General features: G+C 45.8%; 2 protein-coding genes across 2 annotated transcripts; one reads left to right on the top strand and one right to left on the bottom strand.

Moving 5' to 3' along the window:
• Positions 1–460: 460 nt before the first annotated feature.
• On the bottom strand, positions 461–27,125 carry LACTB2 (lactamase beta 2). The gene is made up of 7 exons (XM_080938538.1): positions 26,926–27,125; positions 19,997–20,160; positions 15,871–15,997; positions 11,840–12,018; positions 5,882–6,030; positions 2,276–2,357; positions 461–1,754 (listed from the first exon to the last, which is right to left on the bottom strand). Exons 1-7 carry the CDS (start codon positions 27,045–27,047, stop codon positions 1,711–1,713), a joined length of 867 nt encoding a protein of 288 aa, XP_080794664.1. The 5' UTR covers positions 27,048–27,125; the 3' UTR covers positions 461–1,710.
• LOC308437375 (ubiquitin-fold modifier 1-like) lies at positions 16,851–17,704 on the top strand (the record flags this gene model as incomplete). Its single annotated transcript, XM_080938483.1, has 2 exons — positions 16,851–16,859; positions 17,459–17,704. The coding sequence occupies 2 exons, from the start codon at positions 16,851–16,853 to the stop codon at positions 17,702–17,704; spliced, it is 255 nt and encodes an 84-aa protein (XP_080794609.1).
• Positions 27,126–27,516: the final 391 nt, after the last annotated feature.

The raw sequence follows: 27,516 nt of genomic DNA, 5'->3' as shown, positions 1-27,516 counted from the left end.
TATGGAACACTTCTGGGCATGTGGCATGCTTCCATGGAACAAGAAAAAATGTTAAGTTTACATAGAAATGTATTACTGAGAAGCCCACTCCAGTAGGGTGCTGACTCATGAAAGCCATATTCCTGGAGCCCCCTCTCTATCACTTGCAGGCAGCTCAATGGGTGAGAACGTCCCTTCTCTCCAGCCATCAGTATTGCTAAGATAACCTTGGGGAAGGACCTTGTGAATTATTTAAGTTTCAGGAACTTTTTGAGACTTGTGAGTTATTTATTTCCTGAGCACCATAAGTTTCATTTACTTTTTGAGTCTTAGGAGTCTTTGATCAGGACTGAATGTTTTGATTTGGAGAAACTTACTATGCAGTACCACTAATCTAATCATTATTTAAGAATATTATTTACATATTTAAAAGACCCATCTTGCCATCTTCTAATTAAAAGAAAACACTTTCTAGAATATATCCATATAAAAACTGATGTTTAATTGTATACAGAAATCTAGAATTGCAAAGCATGTTGTTGTGGGCTGCAGAGATGGCTCAGCAGTTCAAAGCAGTTGTTCTTCTAGAGGACCTGGTTTGATTCCTGGCACACACATGGTGACTAACACTTGTAACTCCATTTCCAGGGGATCCAGCGCCCCCTTCTGGCCTCAATGCACACTGCATGCATGCATGTAATGCACAAATACTCATGTAGGCAAAATTTTCATACACATCAAATAAAAACAAAATTTTAAGAATTGCTTATTAATCACATAATATTTCAAGTTAATATACTTAATATTTTTTAATAAACAACTTATGAATAGTTTATGGAATACCACTAGAAGAAAATAAACAAAGCATAGGCCTGCAGAATCAATACTTAATGATGTAACTGATGGAAAGCGAAATAAACTTGAATGTAAAAGGAATAGACAAGGGTTGAAGAAAAGAAGTGAGTATGCAGATGACTGTGCTGTGACTGAAGTAGCTGAAGACAGCTTTACTGGCAAATGCTGACAAATGACTGTGGTGGTTTGAATAGGTGGCCCCCAGACTCATGTGCTTGAAACTTGGCCCATAGGGAGTGGCACTATTAGGTGTGGTCTTGTTGGAGGAAGTGTGTCACTGTGGGGGTGGGCTCTGGAGGTCTTCTCCTATGGTTAAGCTCTACCAGTTGTGGGACAGCCTCCTCCTGGCTTCCTGCAGAAGACAGTCTCTTTCTGGCTGCCTTCAGACCAAGATATAGAACTCTCAGCTCCTTCTCCAGCACCATGTCTGCCTGGACGCTGCCATGCTTCCCACCATGATGATAATGGACTGAACCTCTGAAACTGTAAGTCAGTCCCAATTAAGTGTTTTTAAGAGTTGCCTTGGTCATGGTCTTTTTACAGCAATAGAAACCCTAACTAAGACAAGTAATCAAACTCTAAAGCATTAACTGGTTTGAATTGTTAAAAATTTATTATTCTTAAGTAACCACTTTATTTAATCCATAGGAAATTGATAAAGTGCTAGATTCTGAATTTCTGGTGAAACCTTCCAAGACCAAGGTTAGATCAGTAATCTGTCCTACAGTTATAAAATGTAACTTACATATTTTACAAAGGTATCAAGTATTATTTTCAAAGTTCTACATTTGACATTTTCTATAAATTCATCATCTGCAGCTAAAAGAAAATACCATCTTCTAAAAGCAAAACGAGAAGGAACTCAATGATCTGGAGCTAAAGGACGGCTTTCCACCTCTTGTCAGGGTTTGCGATGGAAACTGTAAAACAGAGCAAAAGCGAGAGGTGAGCTTCCCTGCGCTTCTCATTTCCTATAGTAAGAAAAAGTCCACCTTTCCTAAAGGAACTTTATTGATGACTATAGGTGAGTTTCTTCTTGTAGGTAAACATATGGCTGAGGCTTCTAGACAAAATTCAAGCCTTGGCTCACTTCTTGACTATAAGGACTAGACTTTTACAAGACTGCTTGATTTGCTAGGTTCATCTACCATTAGGAAACAGTTACAGAACTCCTCCTTTATCCTCTCTGGATTCACTCTTCAGAAAACTCATGCCTGTCCTCAAGTGTCCCACATGCCAGGGTCCTCAGTCTTGGCACCTGGAAGATAGGCTACCCTCCCCGGCATGGTGTCACTCCGGCCGAGGACGTGGACCCTACTTCTTCACTGAATGTGGTATTTATGGGAGACCTAAACACCATTCTAACTAAAAAGAAACTCAAGCACCTGCACAGATGTCTTGATACTAGTAAAAATGCATTAGAACTCAGAAGGATACATACATATTTTCCCATCTTTCTCTAGTTTTCTCAAATGAAGCAAGAGATTACGCTCGGCCATCTTATGTAAATTCTCTGGAACGTTCTGAAAGGAAAACAGGATAAAAGGAGTTTCATTCCTAAAGAATACTGAATTGTTTGAAATATTTAAAACAAGGCACAGACAACAGAAAAGAAAGCTTGGCCTGAGCACACTGTAGTGCTGACTTGAGGCTCAGGTCACAGTGCTCCACCATACAAGCCCCACCCCAGTACACATACACTGGCAATCTCAGGAGATGGGGGCAGGATGGTCAGATGGTCAAGGTCATCCTTGGCCATTGTGTGTTTGAAACCAGCTTGTCATAATGAGACCCTGCATCAGAACAGCAAAATCAAATAGAAAGTATAATACCAACTTGAACAATTTCTCCCTTGCAGATGGTCTTGTTTTAGAATACTATTCTCCCATATTTCTACAGATGAAATAGTTAAGTGCCACAAATTTTGTTCACTATGGAATTCCAAGTGTTTAGCATCCTGACTCACAGTAGAAATTCATTAATATTTATAAACAAAAATGTGTGTATAAAGATTCTTCTTAGTTTTGAATAATCTTCAATTGGCTTTATGCTTTTTGGGGTATTATAATATCTTTGTATCTTGTCACTCACAGCTTTCCTTTACTCTTGCTACGATAATGTAACATTGGAACATGTTGTTTCAATAAAGAGAAATTTTATTTTATTATTTAAATAAGGATTATAATTCTGAAGCCAATTTCCTTGACTAAACTCACTTTGTCTGTGTCCTAGTTAGCTTTAATTGTCATGGTGACACAGTCCACAGTCACGTGACCGGAGAGCATCGGTTGAAGGAACTGCCTAAATCAGACTGTCTCGTAGGCGTGTATGTGGGACTGTCTTATTAAGTGACCTAGCAGGGTTCAGCTCACTGTGGGAGGCACAGTCCAGGCAGCTGGCTCTGGGTTCTATAAGAACGTCGGCCACTGCAGCTCCTCCATGGTTCCCACTCCGCGTCTACACCAGCTAAACCCCCTGAACAAGAGGCTGTCAGTCAGAGCGCTCTACCCCAGCAGTGGGATGTAAGCTGAACACCGTTTCTCAGCTTCCTCAAAGCATTTTGCCAGGATTGCCAAATTGTATCAGTCCCAGTCCAGTCGATCTGTTTGTCCCCTGCCCATGGAGTGGGCTGGCTCGCTCCTCTCTTTGAAAGTTCGCCTTCTCCGTCCCTTTCCCACTTTATTAGCACTCGTGGTCTTCCTGAACATTTCCCCTTAGATTTATCTTAACACACTGACATTTGCAGAGAGACACTAATGTTTACAAAGGGTTGTATCACTGGCTCACCCTCTGAGACAGTTCAATCTGTCTAGTCACCATTTGCAAAGGCTGCCTCAAACTCACTCAGCCCCCTGGGTGACAAGATTGTAGGCGTTTCCCTTTTCATTTCTACTCGGCGAACACAGAAATAATAAGCAGCAACGGTTACCACAGTGTAAGGTGTAGATCTCACCACAGACATTACCCACTGAAGATCTGTGAGTAGTCGTTCCCAGATCACTGGATAACATCTAGGCTGGCAGTGAAGTCTCCTTGTGATCACACCTCTTCTTTCAACCTCACTTTCTGAGACTTCCTCCCTGTCTACCCACACCTGTGACATGTGTGTTCCTGTTACACGTGTCTTCTTTGTGGATTTCCAAGTGCACAGGGGTCTTACGTCACTCCCGGTGTTTGGATGTGCCTTTCACTGGGTCTGGAATGACTCCTTTCCCCTTCTACTCCGGCCTAGAAAGTGCTTACTCCTCCGTGAGATAAAATCCATCACTGCGTCCTCATTAGGCAAAACTGACTTCAAATTCTGTGTCACCATATGGTATACAGAACCTGAAGTTCAGAGTGAAAAACACATGATGAATATTATAAATGTTCCAACACGCAAAACCTTTGGAGTGTTTGCCTGTATGCAGTGTGTGTGTGTGTGTGGGGGGGCAACTGTTATGAGAACCTGTGCCCACTAATCCTTGCATTCATCCAAGGCAAAGGGTTATGTGCCTATGTGTGTATTTCTGCACCCACTGTAGCATATGGCATATCAAATATTTACCGAGTGTTGAATGACTAACTCTAGGCTGTTTCATGCCAGTCCACATGCAGGAGGCATCTCACACGTGTGCACGGTGACTGCCTCTGTGTGTGTAAGAACATATTCCCAATCTTTGTGTACACAGAACATACTCCTGCTGTGTACACAGAACACACTCCCAGTCTTTGTGTACACAGAACACACTCCCACTCTGTGTGTATACAGAACACACTCCTGCTCTGTGGGTGTGAAAAAGCACTGTTTGTTGAGACATGAGCAGTTATGTAGTGACTCATCTGTGACAGGGTATAGAATTTTTCTGGCTGTTCTTAGGTTAGGGGCCCACTGTAGGAGTGTATAGTTTAGGGTGCCTACACACTAGTATTAGTAATGCGCCCTTACACACAATTTTAATGCTTTTATCCAGTGTGCACACACACGTGCATACCAAAGCCACATATTGACCGTGGGTGTCTTCCTTGTTGCTTTCCACCTTATTTTTTGAAAAAGAGTTCCTCACTGAATCTGGTGCTCATGAATTCCATGTCCCCGGCACTGGACGACAGGCACACACTGTGACCACAGGCACATACTGTGATCGTTAGCTGTTGGGGACAGAATTCAGTCCTCACACTTGCACTATAGCAACTGACCTATCTCTTAGCCCCAAAAGAAAATACTTGTATTAATCTTTCCAATGACTTTTTTTTCCAGGTTGTGCCAGAAATCCAGGGCTTCGAAACCGGCTAGGCTGGATAACACTATTCCTGAGCCGCCCTCCACCCCCTTCAGAGGTGATTTTCATTTATCATCCTTGTCTGCTGAGAGGAGACGCAGTGACTGTGATTTAGCAGTCTGAGAAGTCTGCATGCTTTTAAGGTCCTTTTCTAATCGTCAGTTTCCATGTTACCTCAGGGCAGCCACTAACTGATGAGTCCTCAGACTGTGTGTGCTATGGCGTCCACCCTAGCGGGACTTTTCAAACGTTAAGTAGTCTGCCAAATCCTGCACACCAAACTACTAAGCTATTCTACCTGCACCTAGCTAAAACATGGAGTGACATTGGGCCACACAGTGCTATAGGAATGTGCCCAGAGGTCACACACCGAGTCTGAGTTCATTCCTATAGAAAGAATTCTATTCGTGTGTTTGATGCACATTTTCCCCATCACCAGGCTACAATTTCCCACTGCATTAACCTCAGGTGCCTTTTGACTTTGTTTTTGCTTAGAAGGTCACTCTCTTTGTCACCAGGTACCCAAGATGGCTAGGACAGTATGTGTCATTACAAACTAGCAGAGCCGCTCTCTCTGTGGAGTCGAGCCCGGCTCACTGCGGCTCAGGATGGCCGCTCTGCTCTCCTTGCACATTTGTCTCTCTCAACTGCTGCTCTCAGGCTAGACAGCTGGCGTGGCGTATAGACTAAGATGCTTGTTTACACCTGGGATGTATGGCGGTTATGGCACAGCTGGTGGAACAATACCCCTATAGAGAGTGGTCATGCACAGATGAAGGAGTCACCTTGTAAATCATTTTCGTCAGTTCAGTCACTGTAAATGATTTCTCAAAGTTATCACGGAATAATGTAATAATTTGTTCTTCTCGGTTATTTCTGTGAGAGATGTATTCCAGAATCTTAGCTTCAGCGTTATGGATTACTGGGCCATGACCTGAATTAAAAGAGTAACACAATTAGTGCAACCAAATAAGAAACACTCAGTACAAAGCTAGTCTATTCCATCAGCAAAGAATTCCTACGCCATACGGAAGAGCACTCTACGTACGGACACAGAAGGCTCACGGGTCTAAGAAGGAGCGACTGCGTGCAGGACCTGCAGAGGCCGGCCTGTCAGCAGTGACTGGAGGCGTCTCTCCAGAGCATCTGCTGTGTGAGGTGCAGGAAAGGAGGACGCAGTTTAGCTCCGTCACATAGCCACTGGTAAACTGCCAATAAAACACTACTCCTGTGAACAGCGCTCACCCATGCTCCTGTGCCAACCCTGATTAACTCACTGGCTCTCCGCAGAGACATTACAGTAGAAAGGGGAGGGGTAGCTGGGAAGAAAAGAGGGATCAGTGGGAACGAAGGGGGACAAGAAATGCACTAGGTAAAATTAATCATAACATAATTTTTAAATATTTATTCCCTTCCCCGTGTATGTGCGTCAGCGAAGGGGTACATGGGTGCCTATGGAGCCGGAGAGGACAACCGCTCTTCTAGAGTGTGTCACTATGGAGCCGGAGAGGACAACCGCTCTTCTGGAGTGTGTCACACATACGCGTGAGCCACTGGATACAGGAACAGAACTTCCAAATTCTGAAAGAGCAGCACACACTCTTACCCACTGAGCCTCTTTCAAGCCCCTCAAAACACATTATATAAACCTATGAAAATGTCATAAGGAAACTGGTTATTACATGGAATTAATGTATGCTAATAAAAAGCACTACATTGGAGATAGCGTGGGGAAAATTAGGCTTTGATGGCAACAATGAAAAATTGTGCATAATGCCAAAAACCTTTCGCAAATTGTATCAAATAAAAATATGTAGTGCTATTATGTACCTTAAAATATAAGACTGATCTCAGCATAGCACGCACCAACACGGTAGATTTCAGCATAGCACGCACCAACACGGTAGATCTCAGCATAGCACACACCAACATGGTAGATTTCAGCATAGCACGCACCAACATGGTAGATTTCAGCATAGCACGCACCAACACGGTAGATTTCAGCACAGTAACACATAGCCACAAAAAGAACTCGGCATCATTTGTCATACATGAAGCTCCTGTGCTTACGGGATCCCATGAGGTAGGCACTATTGCTCTCCACAGGGAGGGAACATAACTTGCCCTACAGCTTTGCAGCGAACAAGGGACGGCGCTGAGATTCCTACGAGGCAGTTTTTAACCACCATGGGTGCGTCTCAACTGCTGCAGCGAGCTTACTAACAAAAGGGTGAAAAAGAATACAGAAGAGGCTAAGACCCACAGTAGAGCTAAAATCTTATGGCCAATGTAGCAGCACAGAGCGTTACACAGTTACACAGTTACCCTGACAGTGCCTGCTCTTTAAACCTGAGAACAAAACATCCAGAAGCCGGCCAGCCCAGGAGCACATGAAGAGGGCTGTTCCTTCTTAGCCCTGTGAGGAAGTGTGAGTCTCTGACCTGTTCTGGGTGGTGACTCCATCACCTGCTTTCCAGGGCTTTGTTAAGCACAGAGCGGTAAAGGCCCCTGGATGATACTATGTGGTAACTATGGCAATGGCATAATTTACATCAAACAACTTCCTTGCTAATAATACAAGAGGTACACTGGATACAAACACCGAGACCCTTTGTAGGTAGCCTCTCTGGTCTCTAGCTCAGCAGTGTCCCAGCAGCTGCTCCTTGTATCAGAGCCATCAGGGCCTACTCCACCCATGTCATGGTATACTGGCTGGTTTTGTGTCAACTCAACACAAGCTGGAGTTAACACAGAAAAAGGAGCCTCAGCTGAGGAAAAGCCTCCATGAGATCCAGCTGTAAGGCATTTTCTCAACTAGTGATCAAGGGGGGAGGGCCCCGCCCATTGTGGGTGGAGCCATCCCTGGCCCAGCCCATTGTGGGTGGAGCCATCCCTGGGCTGGTAGACCTGGGTTCTATAAGAAAGCAGGCTGAGCAAGCCAGGGGAAGCAAGCCAGTAAGTAACATCCCTCCATGGCCTCTGCATCAGCTCCTGCTTCCTGACCTGCTTGAGTTCCAGTCCTGACTTCCTCTGGTGATGAACAGCAATGTGGAAGTGTGAGCTGAATAAACCCTTTCCTCCCCAACTTGCTTCTTGGTCATGATGCTTGTGCAGGAATAGAAACCCTGACTAGGACACATGGCGCCTCTACTGTTTCCTGAGCACAGAGCGCACCCCTGGAGCGGGCGGTGAGCGGACAGATCTTCCCACGGCTGCTTTGTTAGGAACAAGTTAGAAAATGAAGCAATTCCCTTTCCCTTCTGGGACTCTTGTTGGATTCTTCCTTAGCTTCTGTGACAGACAGAACATGCATATTGTAACCAGTGCAATGACATCTGACATATAACAGTTTCTTCTTCTGGAGATTGGATATGTACCATTTTATAGTTGCCATGGAAACCTGACAAAGCAACACTGTGAGTTAAAAAAAGTTCAGAGGACAAGTGTTAGCCAAGGTTTGACAGCTGAAATGTAGTTTATGAGAGAAGTCAGAATCAGTTAATAAACAACAGTGTGAGGCACTTTCCTGCCCTGTGTAAGCTTGTGTTGTTGCAACAGTTTTGTCAACAGCTGAGTGGATGTTGAAGGAAACTCCTCACAGACAATGCTATGGATATGACTCAGCAAAGAAGCAGAGGTGGAATCAAGACATAGGGTGGGGTGGTCATCAGGAGCTCCCTCAGTTTAGCATTGCGGGCGAGAAGAGTCAGGGTAACAGATCAAGCTGCTCTGGGGAGAATCTGACGGAGGAGCCTGGGAGCCAAGAGTAAGAACGCCTAGGAAGCGGGGACACACACACAAAGGTGCTGCAGACGTGGTTCCACCCTAGCTCCTGACGGCAGCAGACTGGCAGTCCCAGCTGGAGGAGAGACCCACAGTTTTAGAAGGCCCTAAATCTACTATAGGGACCTGGTGTGACCGAGATGTCTGTGCTGCAGCCGATGGAGAAGCATTTATTATTCTGCCCCCACACCCTGGGGGGCTACAGCCTAGGGCAATATTGAGAGGGGCTTATTGCTTGAGACTGAGCTATACTGGGCATCAAGAAATAACCCCAAGTTAGCGAGCTGGGGGACAGGCTGCCATGGTGTCTGTCTGGACGAAGGCAGGAAGAAGCAACAATGAGGAACGGGTGTAAACATGGATTTGCCTGTAGGTTCAGAGGACACAGAGACTGGGCTGTGGGGTGAGGAACGTACTCTACTGCTCACGGAAAGCTGTGGTCCCTTGGCCAACAACTGCTTGGCCTTGGGAGCTGCATCAGTGCGCACGTCCAGGCAGGTATGTGGGACCGAGAGGTTCCCCTGACACCGTCTCCCTGCAAGGTACTTCAGTGCTTGGCAGACTTTGGAGGCGCTGAGACTGGCACCCGACTTGCTGAGTTCCCTAAGTTTTTCATGTCCGCTGAGGAACTCTGTGGACATATCTTGGCTTGGAAATTTGCCATTGCTTGGTGTAAAAACTGGGGGGACCTCTGGAACAGGTGAGAACCTGCCTAGCTTCAAAGGCCAGAGAACTCAGGGCTGGCAGTGGCTCCTGAGGGAAGAAGCAATGTTAGCAGGAAAGGAGAACAAGGACTGAAGACATCAAGACATTATTACATTTAAATATCAATACAACTGAAAACAAAACCCACGGCCACAACACTCAAGACTCTGGACCAGATGAAGACAGCAAACCTATGCGCATGTTGTGTTAAAAAGAAACTAAGACACATAAATGTGTTCAGTGATGCTATTCATAGCAGAAGGGTTTCCAAAAAAAAGTAGGAACAGAAATAATACTCAAGGACAGGGGGCATTTAGAACCCCCCCCCCAAAATCCCATGACCAGAAAACAGCTTTTCCATGTCACACTATGTTGAAAATGCCCGGAGTATAGAACAATTACATACTGAGGCTGTGTAGACCGTGTCAGTTGCAAAGGGAAATGTCAGAATAAGAGCAGACCGTCTGCAGGAACTCGAAGGCCTGGAAACACAGACTAAGTTAACTGTCAACCATCCGAGTTTGTTACACACTGAGCGAAGCGATCCTTTACAGAGTACCCGCTGCATCGCAAGCATGAACTGACGTAATCTGCATCTCTTCAGAAGTCACACAACACCCATGAGACCCTCCATTAAGAATCAGAGAGGAAGCCAGGCACTGGTGACACACCTTTAGTCCCAGCATTCAGGAGGCAGAGGCAGGTGGAGCTCTGAGTTTGAGGCCAGCCTGGTCTACAGAAGGAGTTCCAGGACAGCCAGGGTTACACAGAGAAACCCTATCAGGGGTTGAAGGCCTGGCTACAGTGTTTGCATTCTTAGCTTGGTCAATAACAAAGAGAAAGAGATGCAGTAGGATTTGAATGTGAACATTCCCCAGGCTTGTCCTCTGAGTGCATGTCCTTGGGTGAGGGTAGGACCTTCCAGAGGTGGGTTATGTAGCAGACACCAGTCACTAGGACTGAGTGGGCCTTCCCAGGTGACACTATTCTTTGCTATTCGGTCATGTAGGGGGAGGAGCTGATATGTCAATAAAGATGGCGGAAGCCAATCGCTGGTCCAAGATACAGAGGTGGGGTTTCCTGGTCCCAGGAGAAAGAGGAGGAGTTGAGATAAAGAGGTGTCTCCCCCATCTCCCCAGGCTTTTGAGAGAGGAGGACAGACACCATGTAAGGTCTGGGGCCACCTAGAACCCGTGGTGGCCTCCGTCCCCAGAAGCTTCCTGATATAGGATAGCAGATGAGTGTGGGACAATAGATTCGGTGCCCAGCGGCTGTGTCATCTGGCTGGTTTTAAAATATTAAGGCTGTCTGGTGTTTTCCATCTGCAGTGACTCCAGTAGGCAGGAGAAAGGGCACAGCCAACCAACCAAATGAAACCAACCAACCAACCAACTAACCAACCAACTAACCAACCAACCAACCAACCAACCAACCAACCAACCAACCAACCAACCAACCAACAAACCAACCAACCAGACTAAACCAAACCACACCAACTTGCAAATAGTACTATCACATGAACTGGTTGTACTACTGCCAGGTACATAGCAAAGAAACCAACAGTTTGATGCAAGAGACATATCTACAAGTCCATGTTATCTTGGCACTAATTGCAATAGCAAGTTGTGGAGTCAGCATAGGTGTCTGTCAATGGGTGAAAGGAAGTGAGAAAAGTGTATACAACAGAACGTTACTATTCTACAAAGAATGAGATGTTATCTACTGGGAAATGGATGAATCTGTATGCCAGCCCCAGAAAGTCACTATCTCATCTCACTCAGATGCAGAGTCTAGATTAAGAAGAAAGCACTGAGGGGTCTGCAGCAATGGCTTACACGTTCAGAACACGTATGACTGTTACAGATCTGGTTTAGTTTCCTTCTCCCGAGGCAGGAGGCTCACAACTGCCTGCAGCTCCAGCTTTAGGGGATCTGACACCCAATTCTGACCTCCATGGGCACTGCAGTAATATGCACCCCTCAAGCACATATTATCAAAAAACAACATCTTTAAAGAAATGAGAGTTTCGGAGAGGAACAGTGGCGAGGGATGTAGAAGAGAATGATTCGAGCAAGCCCGCTCAAGGTCAGCTGCATAATACACGCATGAAGATGCCATCAAGGATCCTAGTACTCAAACAGAATGTGCCAAGACAAAACCTCCACGTGTCTTTCTATTTCAGCTCAGAGGTAAGCCAAATGGATCTTCCTGATCATGGGAAAGAGGTGTTTGATAGATCAAAAGATGTCACTCACCTGGATATATGATGTCAGCTTTGATTTTTAGTAAGTCTCTTAGGGAGTTCATATAATCATAAAGGTCTTCAAATATTGTTGTCCCTTCTCCTAGGATGCAGTCCCCAGAAAAGATGGCATTTTCCTCTTCCAGCAGTAAAGCCATGTGGTCATCAGTGTGGCCAGGGGTGTACAGAACTCTAGACAAGAACACAGATTAAGAACCATCAATCAGCCAGTATGAAGTCTTACGCTTGGGTAAAGTGTTGCAAACTGAGTAACTCCGTCACCTGTAGACATGACATCACACGCTGCCGAGGAGGGAATTTCCTTTTTTCCCAGGGGTTGCTTGTGGAAAACTGACCCCAGACAAATATCTCCTATGATTAGATCATGTTTCTTACACAGAAGTACACATTTAATAACATATTTTTTCTTATTTTATAAATAAGATGATTACAACAAAGTTGAAAACATGAAAATATAAAAGACAGAAAAATCAAGATTACTCAGAAACAGTACTCTTAGTTAAGAACACAGCTTTTCAATTTTGTATGCTAACAATTAAGAAACAAAAGTGCAGGTTTTGAAGTTTTCATTTACGTCACTGTATTTGTCTACATTACTAATTTCTCCAGGTAAGTGCCTAAGCTTTTCACACAATAGCTGGCACAAAGTACGTTTCAAAAATAAAATTTTACTCTAATAGCATTATGTACACATTTTAAAGAAACATTCTTAAATATATTTGTTTCCACATATTTTTAAAATAAATGTAGAGGCTGGAGAGACGGCTAAGTAATAGGAACACCTGTTGCTCATGAAGATGACCCAGGCTTCATTCCCAGCATGGATTCCAACCATGTGTAATTCCGATTCCAGGGAACCCAGTGCCCTCTGCAGGTGCCAGACATGCATATGGTGCACATACGTATATGAAAGCAAAACACTCAAACAGGTTTAAACAAAATTAAATACGGTGCCAATTAACATCAAGAGTGTTTGTAAGCCATTTAATACCTACAGCAATGTGATACAGAAACAAAGAGAAACCTTTAGAATCAAATAAAAACCTTAACCGAGTCTAATAATGGACATGTAGAACCTGACTTATGCTTTTCTGCATTGCAGCCACTGATGTGGTTGCCCAAACTCTAACCCCTCATCCATGCTCCTAAAAGCAATCCTAGCCGCACGCACGCGCGCACACACACACACACACACACACACAACACACACGCATGCACACACGCATGCACACACGCATGCGCACGTGTGGATGGGACAGAGAGAAAGGATGTGGAGGGAGGGACTAGTTGGCTGGAGGAAAGGATCAGCAAGGTGGGAGGAAACGAGAGAGGACAGGGGATATAAGAGGATGAATATGAAATTATGTATGTGGGTGTAAATGTCATAATGAAACCCAAGATGGCCTGTAATTAATATTCAGTACCAAAAATCCCTTAAACTTATAAACTGATTATGATACCTTTAAGTCCAGAAAAATGTCTTCTAGAGCATTAAGTCTCACAGCCACACCAACAGGAAATGAAGAGCTAAGTCTAAATCGTTTGTTCTGCAAAGCGCCTCTCCATGTCTCGCCTCTGTGCTCCTGCACTTTCCCTGTTCTCCTGGTGCACCGGGAATCACGCTCTCTGCCGGTATCGCCCGGTTTTACCTGTTTACTGCCCAGGCTCCTGACAGGCAGGACTCTCAATCTCCGCTGTGCGCTCGCGGCTCTCAGCTCTTAGTAGCATCTGGTTTTACAGCATAGCTTTCCCGGTCTCGGCACTGACCCTGACACGGCTCTGGAGCGGGTTCTACTAACCTTTCCATTTTATATGAGTGAATCACAGAAGGCAGCAGTAAATGCTGATGAATACTGCTCAAACTTAATTCTATTGAGCTTAAACTTATTTTTAAGAGACTAACTCAATGACCTTTCTCTGATTTAGATAGATTGATTTGTATATTCTTGAAATATTTTATATTTTAAATAAAACTTTCAATAATGACCTATTTAGGGGAATAGAGCAAATATAACTGTGCATTTATATTTAATACTTAGGGACTCAGTGTGGGATTTTGGTTAAAGACAGTAGAGTGTATATATACATATGTTTTCCTTCTAAGCCCCCAGAAAAGGTGTTTGCTTGGTTTTTGTGAAGATGTAATCCCAACAGGGATGAAAATGGGCTCTAAGCAGGCAGAGAAGGCTGAGGATCACCTTGATTACTGTGAGAATCCCCAAAAGTTAAGGATCTGGGGTATCAGGAATCTGGAAGAAGAGGGACCTTAGGGGAAAGGTGGTTAGAAATACTGGAAACATGTTAACAAGTATTCAGGCTGTGGCTGTGGCTGTAACTCAGGTAGAGAATGTGAACCTGTGAGGCCCTGGGCTCAATCCTCCACACCAAAATCCCACACAAACAAACCTTCTTTGAGCTGTTTGATAAAGACCCCAAGCTGTGGATGGAACAGTAAGCCGGGCTTGGGTGGAGAAGAGATAACGCGTCGATTCCATTTGGACATCGGTTTTTATGTCGTCAGTGAGGTCTTCACCCTACCCAAGACCTCAAAAAAAGTCTAAGTTATTTACTACCTCAGCAGAAGCCTAAATTGTCATAAATGGGTCCTCAACAAAGTTCAGCTTGATTATAATGCCATGAGGCTCATGTCAACAAGCCTCTGTCCTCCCAGTTCTCAGGACTCAGAAACAGCTCTGCAGTTTTCACCAGAAGAAAATCAGGAAACGTGAGAGGGCAATTAAGATAATTAGGATAAAAGAAATCCTTCGATACTGCAGATGGGGAATAAGGAAAAGCAAAGAGATCTCGAAGCAACAAACCATAAAGCAACTTTTAAAACAAACCCTACTGAGTATAAAACTGTCAGCTAGAGAAAGAGAGAAATGTCAACCAAACCTAGGCTGGTGAGGGAGGGGCCCTGGGACAGAGTGGCCACAGAGCAGCATGGCCCAGGTGTAGAGGAGAGTACATGGGTGGAAACCTGGAGGAGGACCGTGGGCGGTGAGCCCGATACTCTGACCAAACAACCAGACAGTTAGCGAATGAACCCCAGAAACAGGGAGAGAATCATACGCAACGTCAAGACATTTTTCTAGAATTGAAAGCTCTATTTCCAGACTAAAATGTCCTATTTGGGGTTGACCAAGATCCTATGGTGAAAAGTTTGGTCAGGGTTCCATATATTAATTCTTTCTTTCTTCCTTCCGTTTTTTTTTCTTTAAAAAAAAAAATTGGACTAGTACCTAGAGCATTCAAAAGAAAGGGTAGGATCCCCAGAACTTGATTTACAGGTGGCTGAGCCATTATGTGGGAGTTTGAGAACCGAACCCGGGTCCGATGCAAGAGCAGCAGGTGCTCTAATCACTGAGCCACCCACCTCTCCAGCCTCCAGGTTTTGTCCCAACAACAGGGCATGGAGAGGCTACTTTGAAGCATGGCACCTCCAGCATACTGTGTGGGCAAAGCCGAGGGGATGAGGGAGACCAAAAGAAGTGGAGAGGTTCAGTCTCAAAACAAACAGAGCAGAAAGATAAGTCTCAGAAAACCGGTCGAACTAAGAGTGTTTACAGTTTTTTTCAAAGTGAGAACACTGAGGTTCAGGTAGGTCCCTGATTCACCCAAGGAGGAAGTGTTAAGTTTTAAAATAAATAAACTTGCTTTTTTGAGACAGGGTCTTCTGCTGTGACCAAGCCAATCTGGAATTTATTAGTCAGCACAGACTGGCCTTGAACTCACGGCAACACGGGTTCAGCCTTGTGTATGTGAGCAATCACGTCTGCACCTAGTCTTCTCGAGTGTGTATTTCTGGACAGTGGTATGAATTTCAACAACGCCAAGAACAATTAAAGAACAGACAGAGTGAAGGCCTTTGTTTCCTGGCTTTGCGAGCGAGCCCTTTCTCTTTCCTGAGAGCACTGACTGTGTCAGATTTTATCTGTACCAGTGGCTCTCTCGTGAGCAGGCAAACATACCCGTCTTCATCCTTCTGTATACACAGGCTCTACGTCAGGGCCGTTTACTTACCTGAGAGTAGCTCCCTCAGTCTTGATCACGTCTCCGTTTTCTATGTAAACATATTGCTGTTCTCCATTTCCTATAGTTTCTTCTCGCTGAGGATTCCGCCTTAGTTTTTTGATGCAATAGGTGGTGTCTAGTCATAAAACAAGTAAATATAAAAGTCATACTCTGAATGGTTCATCTTTTTAAGAGACAGCCTAACATGGGTGGCACCTGCCAATGGCTCCATAAACCGTAGCTCCAGGACGCCAGGACAACAGACTTGAAGCACTGTCTCTGCAGCGGGACAGGTCACATGTTCCCAGAGTGCCGTCTCTGTCATGATCCTGAGGTCACGTGAAAGCCACGGTGACCTTCTAGTCATTTCTATTCTGTTGTCCTTCATAATCTCAGCTCGTGTTTGACCCTGGGAGGTGGTGGGGAGACAGTGGGATGGAGTGAGCTGGAGTGTCAGCACCTTTATCTAGGCGCCTGCTTAACAGTGAACGGGTCACAGCTGTAGTGAACAGTAAGGCCTCTTGTGCTGTCAGTGCTCAAAGGGGCCCCAGAGACTCTAACCCTGAAAGTTAACATCCATGACTCCTCACTGACAGAAAACCAACTCTTTACCACTCAGCTGTGTCAGCCACGTAACCAGGACAGTGGCTACAGTGGGTATCCCCGGAGCTGAAGAGACAGCTCAGCTGGAAGAGAGGCCTGGGAACGGGGCAGAAGCTGAGACCTGACTTACAGGATAGGCAGGGTGGGTAAAGACGACTGAGACCCACAGGAAGAGGAGACGCATTAGGAGAGGGCTGGGAGCGAGTGTGTGCTGTGGCCGTGACAAAGCTGCCATCTTGCCTAATGGGAACGCTGTCTGGGAAGAGCGGAGAGCTTGTATAGGTGAGGCAGCTCGGCTGACAGGAGAGCGGGTGTTAAACTGGGCCACTGTGGCCACTAGACAGTGTTTTAGGAAGATCTGTGGCAGTATTAACAGGACGGTCAATATGGCAGCCGTAAGTGGTGGGAGTGGGGGTGAGGTGGGCGTAGATCAAACAGAACCTGGAAGGAATGACTGCCAACAGTCCATCCGGAGGTTAGAAAGGTTAGCGCGGTAGTGCTTTGACCAGAGGGAGAAATAACACTTAGAAGTTATACTGACTTTCCCCCTTCTCCAAGACAAGGTTTCTCTGTGTGGCCCTGGATGTCCTAGAACTCCCTCTGTAGACCAGGCTGGCCTTGAACTCAGATCTATCTGCTTCTGTCTTCCAAGTGCTGTGATTAAAGGCATGGTCCACACTGACTGTTTGTAATCTAAAGATTTTGTTTTTACTAATATGTGTTCGTGTGAATGTATGTCACACGTGTGTAATGCCCACAGGAGCCAGAAGACACCACCTGAACCTCTGGAGCCGGAGTTATAGGTGGTCGTGAAATGTCTGACATAGGTTCATCATACTGTGAACCAAACTCACGTTCCCCAGAAGGGTAGGACACACTCTGAACCGCTGAGTAAAATCTCCGCCCTAAACTGGTTGGTTTTGAAAAAAGTCTGGATCGAGGAAGCGCGGCTGGCGGCTGGGCGCGGTGTGTGTCCTGAGGTTCCATCATGTAGAAGGTGTCTTTTAAAATCATGCTGACGTCGGACCCACAGCTACCATACAAAGTTCTCAGTGTTCCTGAAAGTACACCGTTCACAGCTGTGCTAAAGTTTGTGGCAGAAGAATTTCCTGCCGATCCAAGTGCAATTATTACTAATGATGGAATAGGAATAAACCCTGCACAGACTGCTGGAGATGTTTTTCTGAAGCATGGCTCCGAGCTGCAAATCATTCCTAGAGACCGAGTTGGAAGCTGCTGATATACTTACGGAATCCACGGCCTTGCAGCGTAAATACTGGCATTTGTTGTTGCTGTACAGGTGAAATCAGACATTCACAGTGCAATGAAAGCACCACAGATCAACAGAGTAGAGAAAGGTGACGCTTGTCCCTTCCTTCTTCACTTTTTTCATGGGAATAGAGAACACCTTTGACTGGAGGGTGCCACACCACGGGTCACGGTGACTGCTGCTTCACTAGAAGAGAGTACCTCTGTGACAAACGGACCGTGCTTTAAAGCAAAACCAGCAGAACTGAGGGATGCGTCAGCTGAAGGTATTCACGATGCGGTCAGGATATTCTCCGCTCTTGCTGATGAGCAGGGTGCCCATGCCGGAGCCCAGTGAGTGGGTTACAGCTCCGCCTCCTTCCACACCACATCCAAGACAGAGTCAACCAGCTCAGCTGCCTCTGTGTAGCCTTAGCACAGTTGTTGCCTGTCCCAGACTGACCACTCACAAAGTTGACTGGTCTGAAGATCAGGCCAAGAGGACCTAAGCGAATGGAGTCCATAGATGTGGCCTAGACTGGGCTCTAGATCCACCCAGACAGCTCGAGGCTTCCGGCCGCCCGTGGCTTCACTGCAGCACCGGAGATTCGGTCAGCGCAGTTGCTGGGGTGGAAACGTGTGAACAGGAAGAGTGCTGGGCAGATCAGACGGCAACCGCACACACCAGAACCCATCGCAGCGCGCTGGAAGGACTTACAGACAATTTCTGGGCCTCAGTTCAAGTTCCAGAGTGAAGGACATTGCCAGCTCCTAGAGTCATCCTCTAACCTCATGAGGACAAGGGTTGGCATCTTAGTAGTTGAAGGAATTGTCATTGTCCACAGGTTTGTGGAGCACGTTCTGGGGTTCTGAATTGTGTAGTAATGTGCCGCTCATGTTTGCCGGGTTTTTATGTTTATGTCCAGTGCCCGGAGACTCTATTCCTTATATCAGGCCTCTGCTAACCAGACACTTCAAAATATTTGCCACCTCATGTTGGTTACTATTAAATGTTGTGTCTTTAGCACAAAATTCTGCTTGTCGGTACTGTTTATATAGTCCTGCAATACGAAATGATTTACCTAACATACCAGTTCTTTAATTTGAAAACACATAGCCTTGAAAATATTTTACTCAAAAATTAGATAATTTGTTATTAAATAAATGTGATCTGTTAAATTCAGAACATTTCAGGCATGTATTTAATTTGAATGTCTGTAATACCTCAGGAAAATACATTTTGTTATGCCGCAAAAAAAAAAAAAGAAAAAGAAAAAAAGAAAAAAGTCTGTCATCAGTTGCTTCAAATTTACTCTGTATTGCTGAAGAAACTCCATAAATCACATTTATATATTTTAGTCTGGCCTATAAAAAAATACATGTAACTTAAAAAATACAGGTAGCCAGCACTGGAAAGTACTTGAGCTGTAGCGATGGGGGAGGAGGGGGGAAACGACAGAAGAAAGCCCCAGAACCTTTGGATGCCAAGCCGTCTGCACACAGCCCAGAGGGCAGACAGCAAGACTTTTCTCAAGAAAAGCACTAAAATGTTGGTATCTGTAAAGAGCTGTGCCAAGTTTCTTTCTACTTTTGTGGTATCATTGGAATAGTAATTACTCAGACATTCTTTATTTTGTATAGAGCCTAGAACTGTTTTTCCTCCTGGGAAATCCCAAAGGTCATTCTACTTAGTACTTTCGGGGTGTGTGTATTTTGACTGTCACCTGTCATGTGGGGTTCGGTTTAGGGATGTTCATGTGGAAGCTCCTGGGATCATGCTGCTGTCTGTGTCTGTACCTGACACACAGTAGGCACCTCAATGACTGTTCAGTGTCTGTCTCAGTCTAGGGCTGTGATGGCCGAATAAAGGATTTAAGAGAACAGGAAAGATGTCTGTACTAAGTCGGTTTCAGGGAGAGAAAACATGAATAAACTGATACATTGCTTGGATTTCCATAGTTATCTTCAGGCCTCAGGTAATCTGCTTGGGAACAGGCACTAACAGAGTCACCCTTACAGTACCCTTAGGAAGTGTTCAGCACAGTGCCTGACAAACAGGAAATGCTCAACAGCAGTTAATGGCCGAAGCGGTGGTTGTCACAGAGCCTAAAGCTTAGCTTCATCACTGGCCAAAGGAAGAAAGGATTTGGAAGAAAAGTTTTCTATGCCACCTTTGCTAAAATTGACAGTCTTTATGTTGTACCAATTACAGAAGATCAATATAGTTGAAAGCTTAAATGATAAGTGATTTCCCAAGCATAGCTAAACATGGTGTTCTGCTTACCATCACTGATGCTTGCACAGATGTCCGCTATACCTCCAGAATGGTCGAGGTGCCAGTGAGTCACCAGGATTTCCTGGATCGCCGTGTCAAACTCAACCAAGGCTTGCTTTAAACAGCTGATATATTCTGGAACCGATGGCTCTCCAGTGTCAATAAGGATTCTCCTACAAATGGCAGGGGGACAATCACAGCTGGAACCTGGAGTTCACACTGGCACACCTTTACATAGATAACTTGCATTAAATTAAAAGAATATAGACTTTTGTTTTGAACATATCACTCCAGTTTAAAGCAATATTTTATTGTTAGGAAGTTCGTGGAAAGGAACTAGAGCTACCTGTAAATGTGAACTATGGCTGCGGGCGGGGACGCTGTGGGCCAGGACCGCGAGCACCCGAGTGGCAATTAAAGTAAACGCAGCGCCATTTGAAACTCTCTCTGAGGCAGGTCTTCCATCCTTATGCTCAGAGGTTAAATAACTTGCTTAGGGTTGGTTACATCAGTAAGACGGTAGGACCAGCATTCACTCGGACATAGGGATGTCAGAGTGTGTGCTCTGCCTACCGGAGGGACTAAAAATTCAAGGATCAGATTTAACACCCCTTTAAGGAAATGTGGTCTTACTTGGGGAATGAACAATGTACGTTTATTATCATTAAGATCATGCTGGTTTAGCAAGCTACACGGTGTAGATCCTTCTCCAATAACTACAGCTTCACTAGCACTGGGCTGTCAGCTAGGTTTCCCGTGCCAGGCACGCTCCTGCTGAGCAGATTTAATAAACAACCCTCATGGAGGAAGCTTCTCCTTTCATCAGATGGAGGCTACTACAAAAATGCACAGCCAATCAACATGCAGAGCAGAAACTATAAGCAAGTGAAGAAAGCTGGGGACAGAGAGGTGCTGGAGATTGTGTTTAGGAATACATAGGTGTGTATATATACACATACGCATGCTATAACAATTAGTGGAAAAAAGAGGCCACGCATTTGAGGGACAGTGAGGACGGAAATGTGGGAAGGTTTAGGGGAAGGAAAGGGAGGAGGAGGGGGAAGGGGAAGAAGCAAAAAGAAGGAAGAGGAGGAGGAACAGGCAAGAGCTACAGAAGATGGCAACTCAGAGATAAACAGTGCTGTCCTGTGTCCCCATAAATCTGAACACCTAGTGTGAGGCTCCTGGCCAGGCCACCTAGGGACGAGTTGCAGTTGCCCCCTTCCTGGGACTTTCCAAAACACCCAGTTCTGAGAAACAAAACAAGGACAGAATTTACTGGCTGACAGCTACAAGGTCTCATGGAAAAGTCCAAATATGCATCATCATTAGCCTAAACCCCCTTATCCAATGAATCCAAGGGTCACTGTAACCCACCAATGCAATGTCACCACCCTATGCTGTTGCTGAAATCTGCCCTCAGAGCTATATAAAAAAATGTGTACTTTGAAACCTCAGGGTCATCTCTGCCCCACTTGCAGAATGACCCCAGTGCACTGGACCAATTAGAATAAAACCTCTTGCTTATTGCATCGTTCTCAGTTTGCCTCTGTGTTTCTGTGGGAGTGGACACTCTGGTCATTGGACCACGCGGGTCCAACACAAGCCATGACTGAAGATTGAGAGGCAAACTGTGAAAAGCCAAGAAAGGGCCACAGTAAACAGTAAGAAGACAGAGAAGCCCAGAAAGTGTTAAATGTTAGCTTTCTAGGGGAAGTGACAGGCTCCACTGTAAGAAGGACTGTGTGGAGGCAGACATTCCAAGGGCTTTGCGTCACTGTGCCTCCCTCACTGCTCATTGCTCTCCCAGGGCAAGCAGAAACTTTGGTGCTACTGCATAGTTCAAGGTCTACAAACTAAGGAAGTTCCGCACTGCCATACCAGCTCCTCAGAATACACTAAAAGGAGAATCCTCAACAGAGGAGAAAAGAGTTAATGAAAATGATGACTGTCATGAGTGAAGTAGAATCTAATAAAGTCCAGAGGATCATCTAAAGACTTCAAAACTTGACAACAAACTAAACCAAACAAACCCCCAAAAGAAACAGCAAAACTAAACCAACACACACACACACACACACACACACACACACACACACACTAATCTACAAGAAATAGATACATTCCTACATAAAGAAATTTCAGCTTAGCTGTGGATACATTTACTATCTGAGTTCTACTAAACTTTTCAAGTACAGTTACCGGCATGCTTCTCAGAATGAAAGGGAACAACCAAACTCATTCCAGGGAGCCACCATTACCCTGACATCAAAATCACACAATAAACACATTTTCTGATGTCGGAATCTAGATTTAAATAAAAAAAAATACATGAGTAAAGAAAATACTTAATAGTGCAAGAAAGTCGATGGGGAGCTATCTCTGGGTGAAGACGGGCAGGGGTGAGCAATAGACTAATGGGGGACTGACACCCTACACACACCTACACACCACAACCAGATGGACATATGTGACTACAAAGTGGGAAGGAACTACATGGGAAGAGAAAGAGATCATCAAGAAGGCAGGAGGAGGGATGGATGCCAGTGGGGGAGAAATAACACCAGGGTGCAGTAAAGAGAGAGGCAATGTACACACTGCAGAACTAGGCAGCTGTGCACACACTGCAGAACTAGGCAGCTGTGCACACACTGTGCAGAACTAGGCAGCTGTGCACACACTGTGCAGAACTAGGCAGCTGTGCACACACTGCAGAACTAGGCAGCTGTGCACACACTTGCAGAACTAGGCAGCTGTGCACACACTGTGCAGAACTAGGCAGCTTTGCATACACTGTGCAGAACTAGGCAGCTTTGCATACACTGTGCAGAACTAGGCAGCTGACCTACCACCGTAAACGATTCCACTGGGAGATTACATGGGAAAGAGGCTTTAGGAAGCATGTGGGAAAACATGAGCCAGTTTATTTCTGTAAGACACACACCCACGGCTGCCATATTTGAATTCTGTATCGCTAGCCTGTGATTGTGTTCTTTTGTTACCCTTCTTCAGCTATCAAAAGACTGACTTTTCTCTGCTTTCTAAAATGAAGGAATTAGGAAACCATTTCCCTCAAGAACCAGTTCACAAACTTATTTTTGTTTTGTTTGCTTGTTGGTTTCTCAAGGCAGGGTTTCTCTGTGTAGCCCAGGCTGTCTGGGAACTCACTCTGTAGACCAGGCTGACCTTGAACTCAGAGATCCACCTGCCTCTGCCTCCTGATTGTTGGGATTAAAGTTGTGCACCACCAGTGCCAAACCACAAACTTCTTAACTCTTGGTATTTCATAGTAACACCTCAATTATTCAGGCTGAGAAAGATTAACCTTGGCAAACATAATCCATTCATCTATAACTGTTTACAGATGACCTACTATGTCCTATGCCTTTTATTCTTTCAGGAATATAAACGACTCTGCTTGCTGTCCAGTGATGGGTGGAAGGTGTAGCTGTGGGGGATCAAAACCAAAGAAAATAGCATTTAGCAGAAAGCATCTTCTCAGGGCATTCCAGTTGAGTACACGGGGAACTAGTGGGAGGCTCAGAGGGTGATGTGCTTGTTTCTTAAGCATGAGGAACTGAATAGGATGCCTAGCACCCAAGACAAAGCCAGGTGGCGATTTGGCCTCTAACTCCATTGTTAGGAGAAGGGAAAGGATGTAAGGGGAGGAGGGTAGGGGTGGATGTAGGGATGAATGGGGAGTCCATGGAAGTCAGACAGGATCTCAGATCCTAGAGCTCACTGGCCAGTTAGAAGACAGATGGATGGTGGGACCTCCCTAGCTAGGCGGCATAGCCAAAATGGTGGGTTCCAGGGTGTGAAAGGTCATGCTTTAAAAAGGTGAAGAGCAATAGAGGAATATACCTGCCACAGTTACATACATGCATACACACTAGCATCTACAGGTGCACACACCCTCAGGAACCTATACAACATACATATATAGCCTGAAAAACTGTACAATCACTGCATGGCTGTATTACACTCAATGGGTTTGTTTCTAACATCTATAGCCAATACAAACACACATCTTGTACTGGTACAGTTAGTTAGGAAGTTGGGAGCAAGAAATTCTTGCATAACACAGTGACTTTTAGGAACAACAATACATTATGTTTCTTAAAAGCCAAAAGGATTTCCAAAGCTTTCATAAAAAATTGTTTGAGATGATAAATGTTTTAATTTGACTTAAACATTATGCCAGATGTATATATGCATATTTGTATCAAATTATGTATTCTCTAATTTGTGTAAGCTTAATTAGTGTAATTTAAAAAATAAAATTAAAAAAAATATCTTGGGTGAGCAAAGATTTTCAGCTGGTAAAAGCACTTGCAACTGAGTCTGACAACTTCAGTTCAACCCTTGGGACTCCATGGGGGGGGGGCTGACTGCATGGGGGGGAGCTGGCTGCATGGGGGGAGTTGACTGCATGGGGGGAGCTGACTGCATGGGGGAGGGGAGCTGACTGCATGGGGGGGAGCTGACTGCATGGGGGGGAGCTGACTGCATGTGGCAGTGTGCACTCACAATTACATATGTGACTGAGTGCACAGTTAAATACTGGGGAGGACAATGACCTTATGGTGGTCTTCACTGGGGAGACAGCTGGGTGGACTTCAGAAATGGACTGTGAGCTCCTCTGCAGACGGGCATACTGCTCAGGAACATGAGTCCCACCAAGAGAATACCTACAGCCTGCCATGGCTTCCAGGACACTTAGAATGCGTAAGTCATAAACCTGCAGGACAAGGGAAAGGCCAATCCTTCGAGACCTCCAGGTGGAGTCCTGGGGATGCCATTAAAGGCTGGAGACACTGGAGGAGGGTGGCTCGCAGGTGAGCTTGACTTGGGTTGCGGTGAATTTGATGGCATCCCTAGACCCATTATTTACATGACATACAATAATAATTACTGTCAGCATTTCACAACTGCCCCAGGAGGGCAGGAGGCTTGTTTGTTTGGCTGGAGGAACCCGTTACTTCATTTCTACATTTGGAATCGATTGTGGAATGCTTGGCCCTCTATACATTCATTCAGTCACACAAAACTATACCACGAAACACCCCCAGGCCATGATCCTAATTGTTTTTGGCTCCCCCCCCCCAGTGTGTGTTTAAATGTTATTCCAAATTCTTCCTGCTCTTTAACTGGTGTCACTTGGACTACTTTTGGTCTCTGAAGGCCTTAGGTCTTTAAAAGGAATCTTTCCATACCTTGTATCAAGAATGCTCTAAACTTTCAAGTCACACGGGTCCCTCATCATATTTAAATCAGTGCCTTGTCCTCCTCCTAAGAAGCAGCTTTGACACGCCTAACAATCTAACACTGAATTTAAAGCATTATAGTCCAGACTATCATAGTGATCAAAAGTTAAAACAAAATTGGCAGAGCTAATCCACAGGTTTGCTTGCATTTTAATAACACAGAACACACATCTGTAAACGCTCGTGTTGCCTCTTTGCAGGTCAAAGTCTTAGGAAAAACAGCCTCTGGAGATTGAGAAAGTGGCTTCCAGGCCTTCACAATTGTGTGTGTGTGTGTGTGTGTGTGTGTGTTTGTTTTTGGCAGTCTATCTGACCAGTTCTGGCAATAGCAGGATTGGGATTGGCAAAGGAGAGGAGCTGCTCACTGCAACTCCCGAGGACAGCATTACTTAGCAAGCTCTGAAATCATTCTCCATGGCATAAATAAAGCTTCGGGTCTAAACTGGAGAACTAACTGTAGTCACGTGATGAGGAATGTCCAAGCAGTTACTGTGATGACCAGTCGTCTTTGAGCGTACTGGGTCACTCCAGTCCTAGACAACAGCCCTATCTCAGGAGGTCTCTTTGCCAATACATGTTGTATTCATAAAGGGCTCAACACTGAAGATGGATCTGCAGAGGCCTAGGAGTGATTCACTCAGCAGAACTCGGTGCCTGGAACACACCAGACACATAATCTGTTGTATGAGAAGAGTAAAACTCAACTGAGCTAGAAGAATCGATTGCTTTATAGAAAGTTTATATTAATAAGACATCATATCAATATTCAAATGTCCGCTAACTGCTCTTTGTCCACTTGCTCTCACCACAGATCACCGACATTGCTCACCATCTACTATGAGCAGGCGTGTTCAATTCACCGGGACTCCCCAGCACGGCATTCTCCTGGGTTATTCAGACTATGAGCGATTTCCGGCTTAGGGGCTGACTTCAGGATGAGTTTAAAAATGACACACGGGAGCCATTGTCCCGGGGTGAGGAAGTGCAGCTCAGACTATACCCTAGAGGTTAGGCGCTCTGCTGCTAAAGGTGTGCAGGAAGCCTAAAGGTCCCGTAGTCATCCACTCTAGGCTTAACCTTTTATGTCTACTTGGAATATTTCCATTTCCTGATAGTCAGGTGCTTGTCAATGTCCTTTTGTCTAGAGGGGCACATAAATATAGCAGAGGCTTTACATGCCAACAAACGATGCTTGTCATACACGGCTAGAAGAAAAAAACGGAACGAGTCAAGTTTCTCCTAGCCGCAGACTGGGCTGCTCTCTCTGGTTTAGACTCGGGTGGAACTGGAAGCAAATTCTGCCCTCTACTGTAAGAGATGGGATTCAGTACAGTCAATAGCTTTCACGACGGGAGGCTCGGGCCAAAACAAAATCGAAGCAACTACTGTAAACTTTTGGGGGCCAGGGAGTAAGGGCCTTGCTATACGACCTAACCAAGCCTGAAATTGGCTGTGTAGACTAGGATGGCCTCGAACCGGAGGGCGATCCCCCTGCCTCTGCATTCTAAGCAGTGTGCACCAACACACAGGCTCCCGTGAACTCACTGGGTCACCAGACTGCAAGTGAACCGGGTAGGAAGCCTGTGCTTGCCTCATGTCCTCTGTCCTCCGCGGAGCTAGCCCCGCCGCCACGCCAGTGTGCGAGCTGCGGGGCTCGGGGGTGGCGTTTACCTGCTGCCGGTCCCCACCAGGTAGGTGTTGGTGCCTTGCAGGGTCATGGGACCCGGGTTACAGCCCAACACGCGCACCACCCGGCTGGACAGCTGCTCGATGCGCTGCAGGGCGGCAGCCATTTCTACCTCGGTGACCGCCGGTGGCAAACCTCTAAGTGTCCCGGGCGCGCGGCGGCCCCAGGCCCCGAGGGCAGGGCGGCGGTCACGTGACAACGCGCGACTCGGGCGCAGATCACGTGAGACTTGCGCGCATGGGCCGCGAGCGGATTGGCAGCTGCCATCGGGCGACCGGCCCGCCTGCGGGGCAGCCAAGGGGCGGGGCGGAGCGGCCAAGGGGCGGGGCGGGACAGCCCAAGGGGCGGGGCGGCCAAGGGGCGGGGCGGGACCGCCCAAGGGGCGGGGCGGGCGGGCAGCCGAGGGGCGGGGCGTGGGCGAGGCCACCAAGGGGTGGGGCGGGGCGGGACCAATGTCTTGGAGGTGGCTGTGGTGTGAGGTGGCCTGACCAGCCCGCACTGGCCTAAGCTGGGTGGCTCTGTTACAGAGTCTCCTATGTTCCTGGACCTTGTTCCCAAGTAGGGGAGCAGGGATG

Source organism: Micromys minutus (genome assembly GCF_963924665.1).
Source record: "Micromys minutus genome assembly, chromosome: 26".
Classification (NCBI taxonomy): domain Eukaryota; kingdom Metazoa; phylum Chordata; class Mammalia; order Rodentia; family Muridae; genus Micromys; species Micromys minutus.
This window is presented reverse-complemented; position numbering and strand designations above follow the sequence as displayed.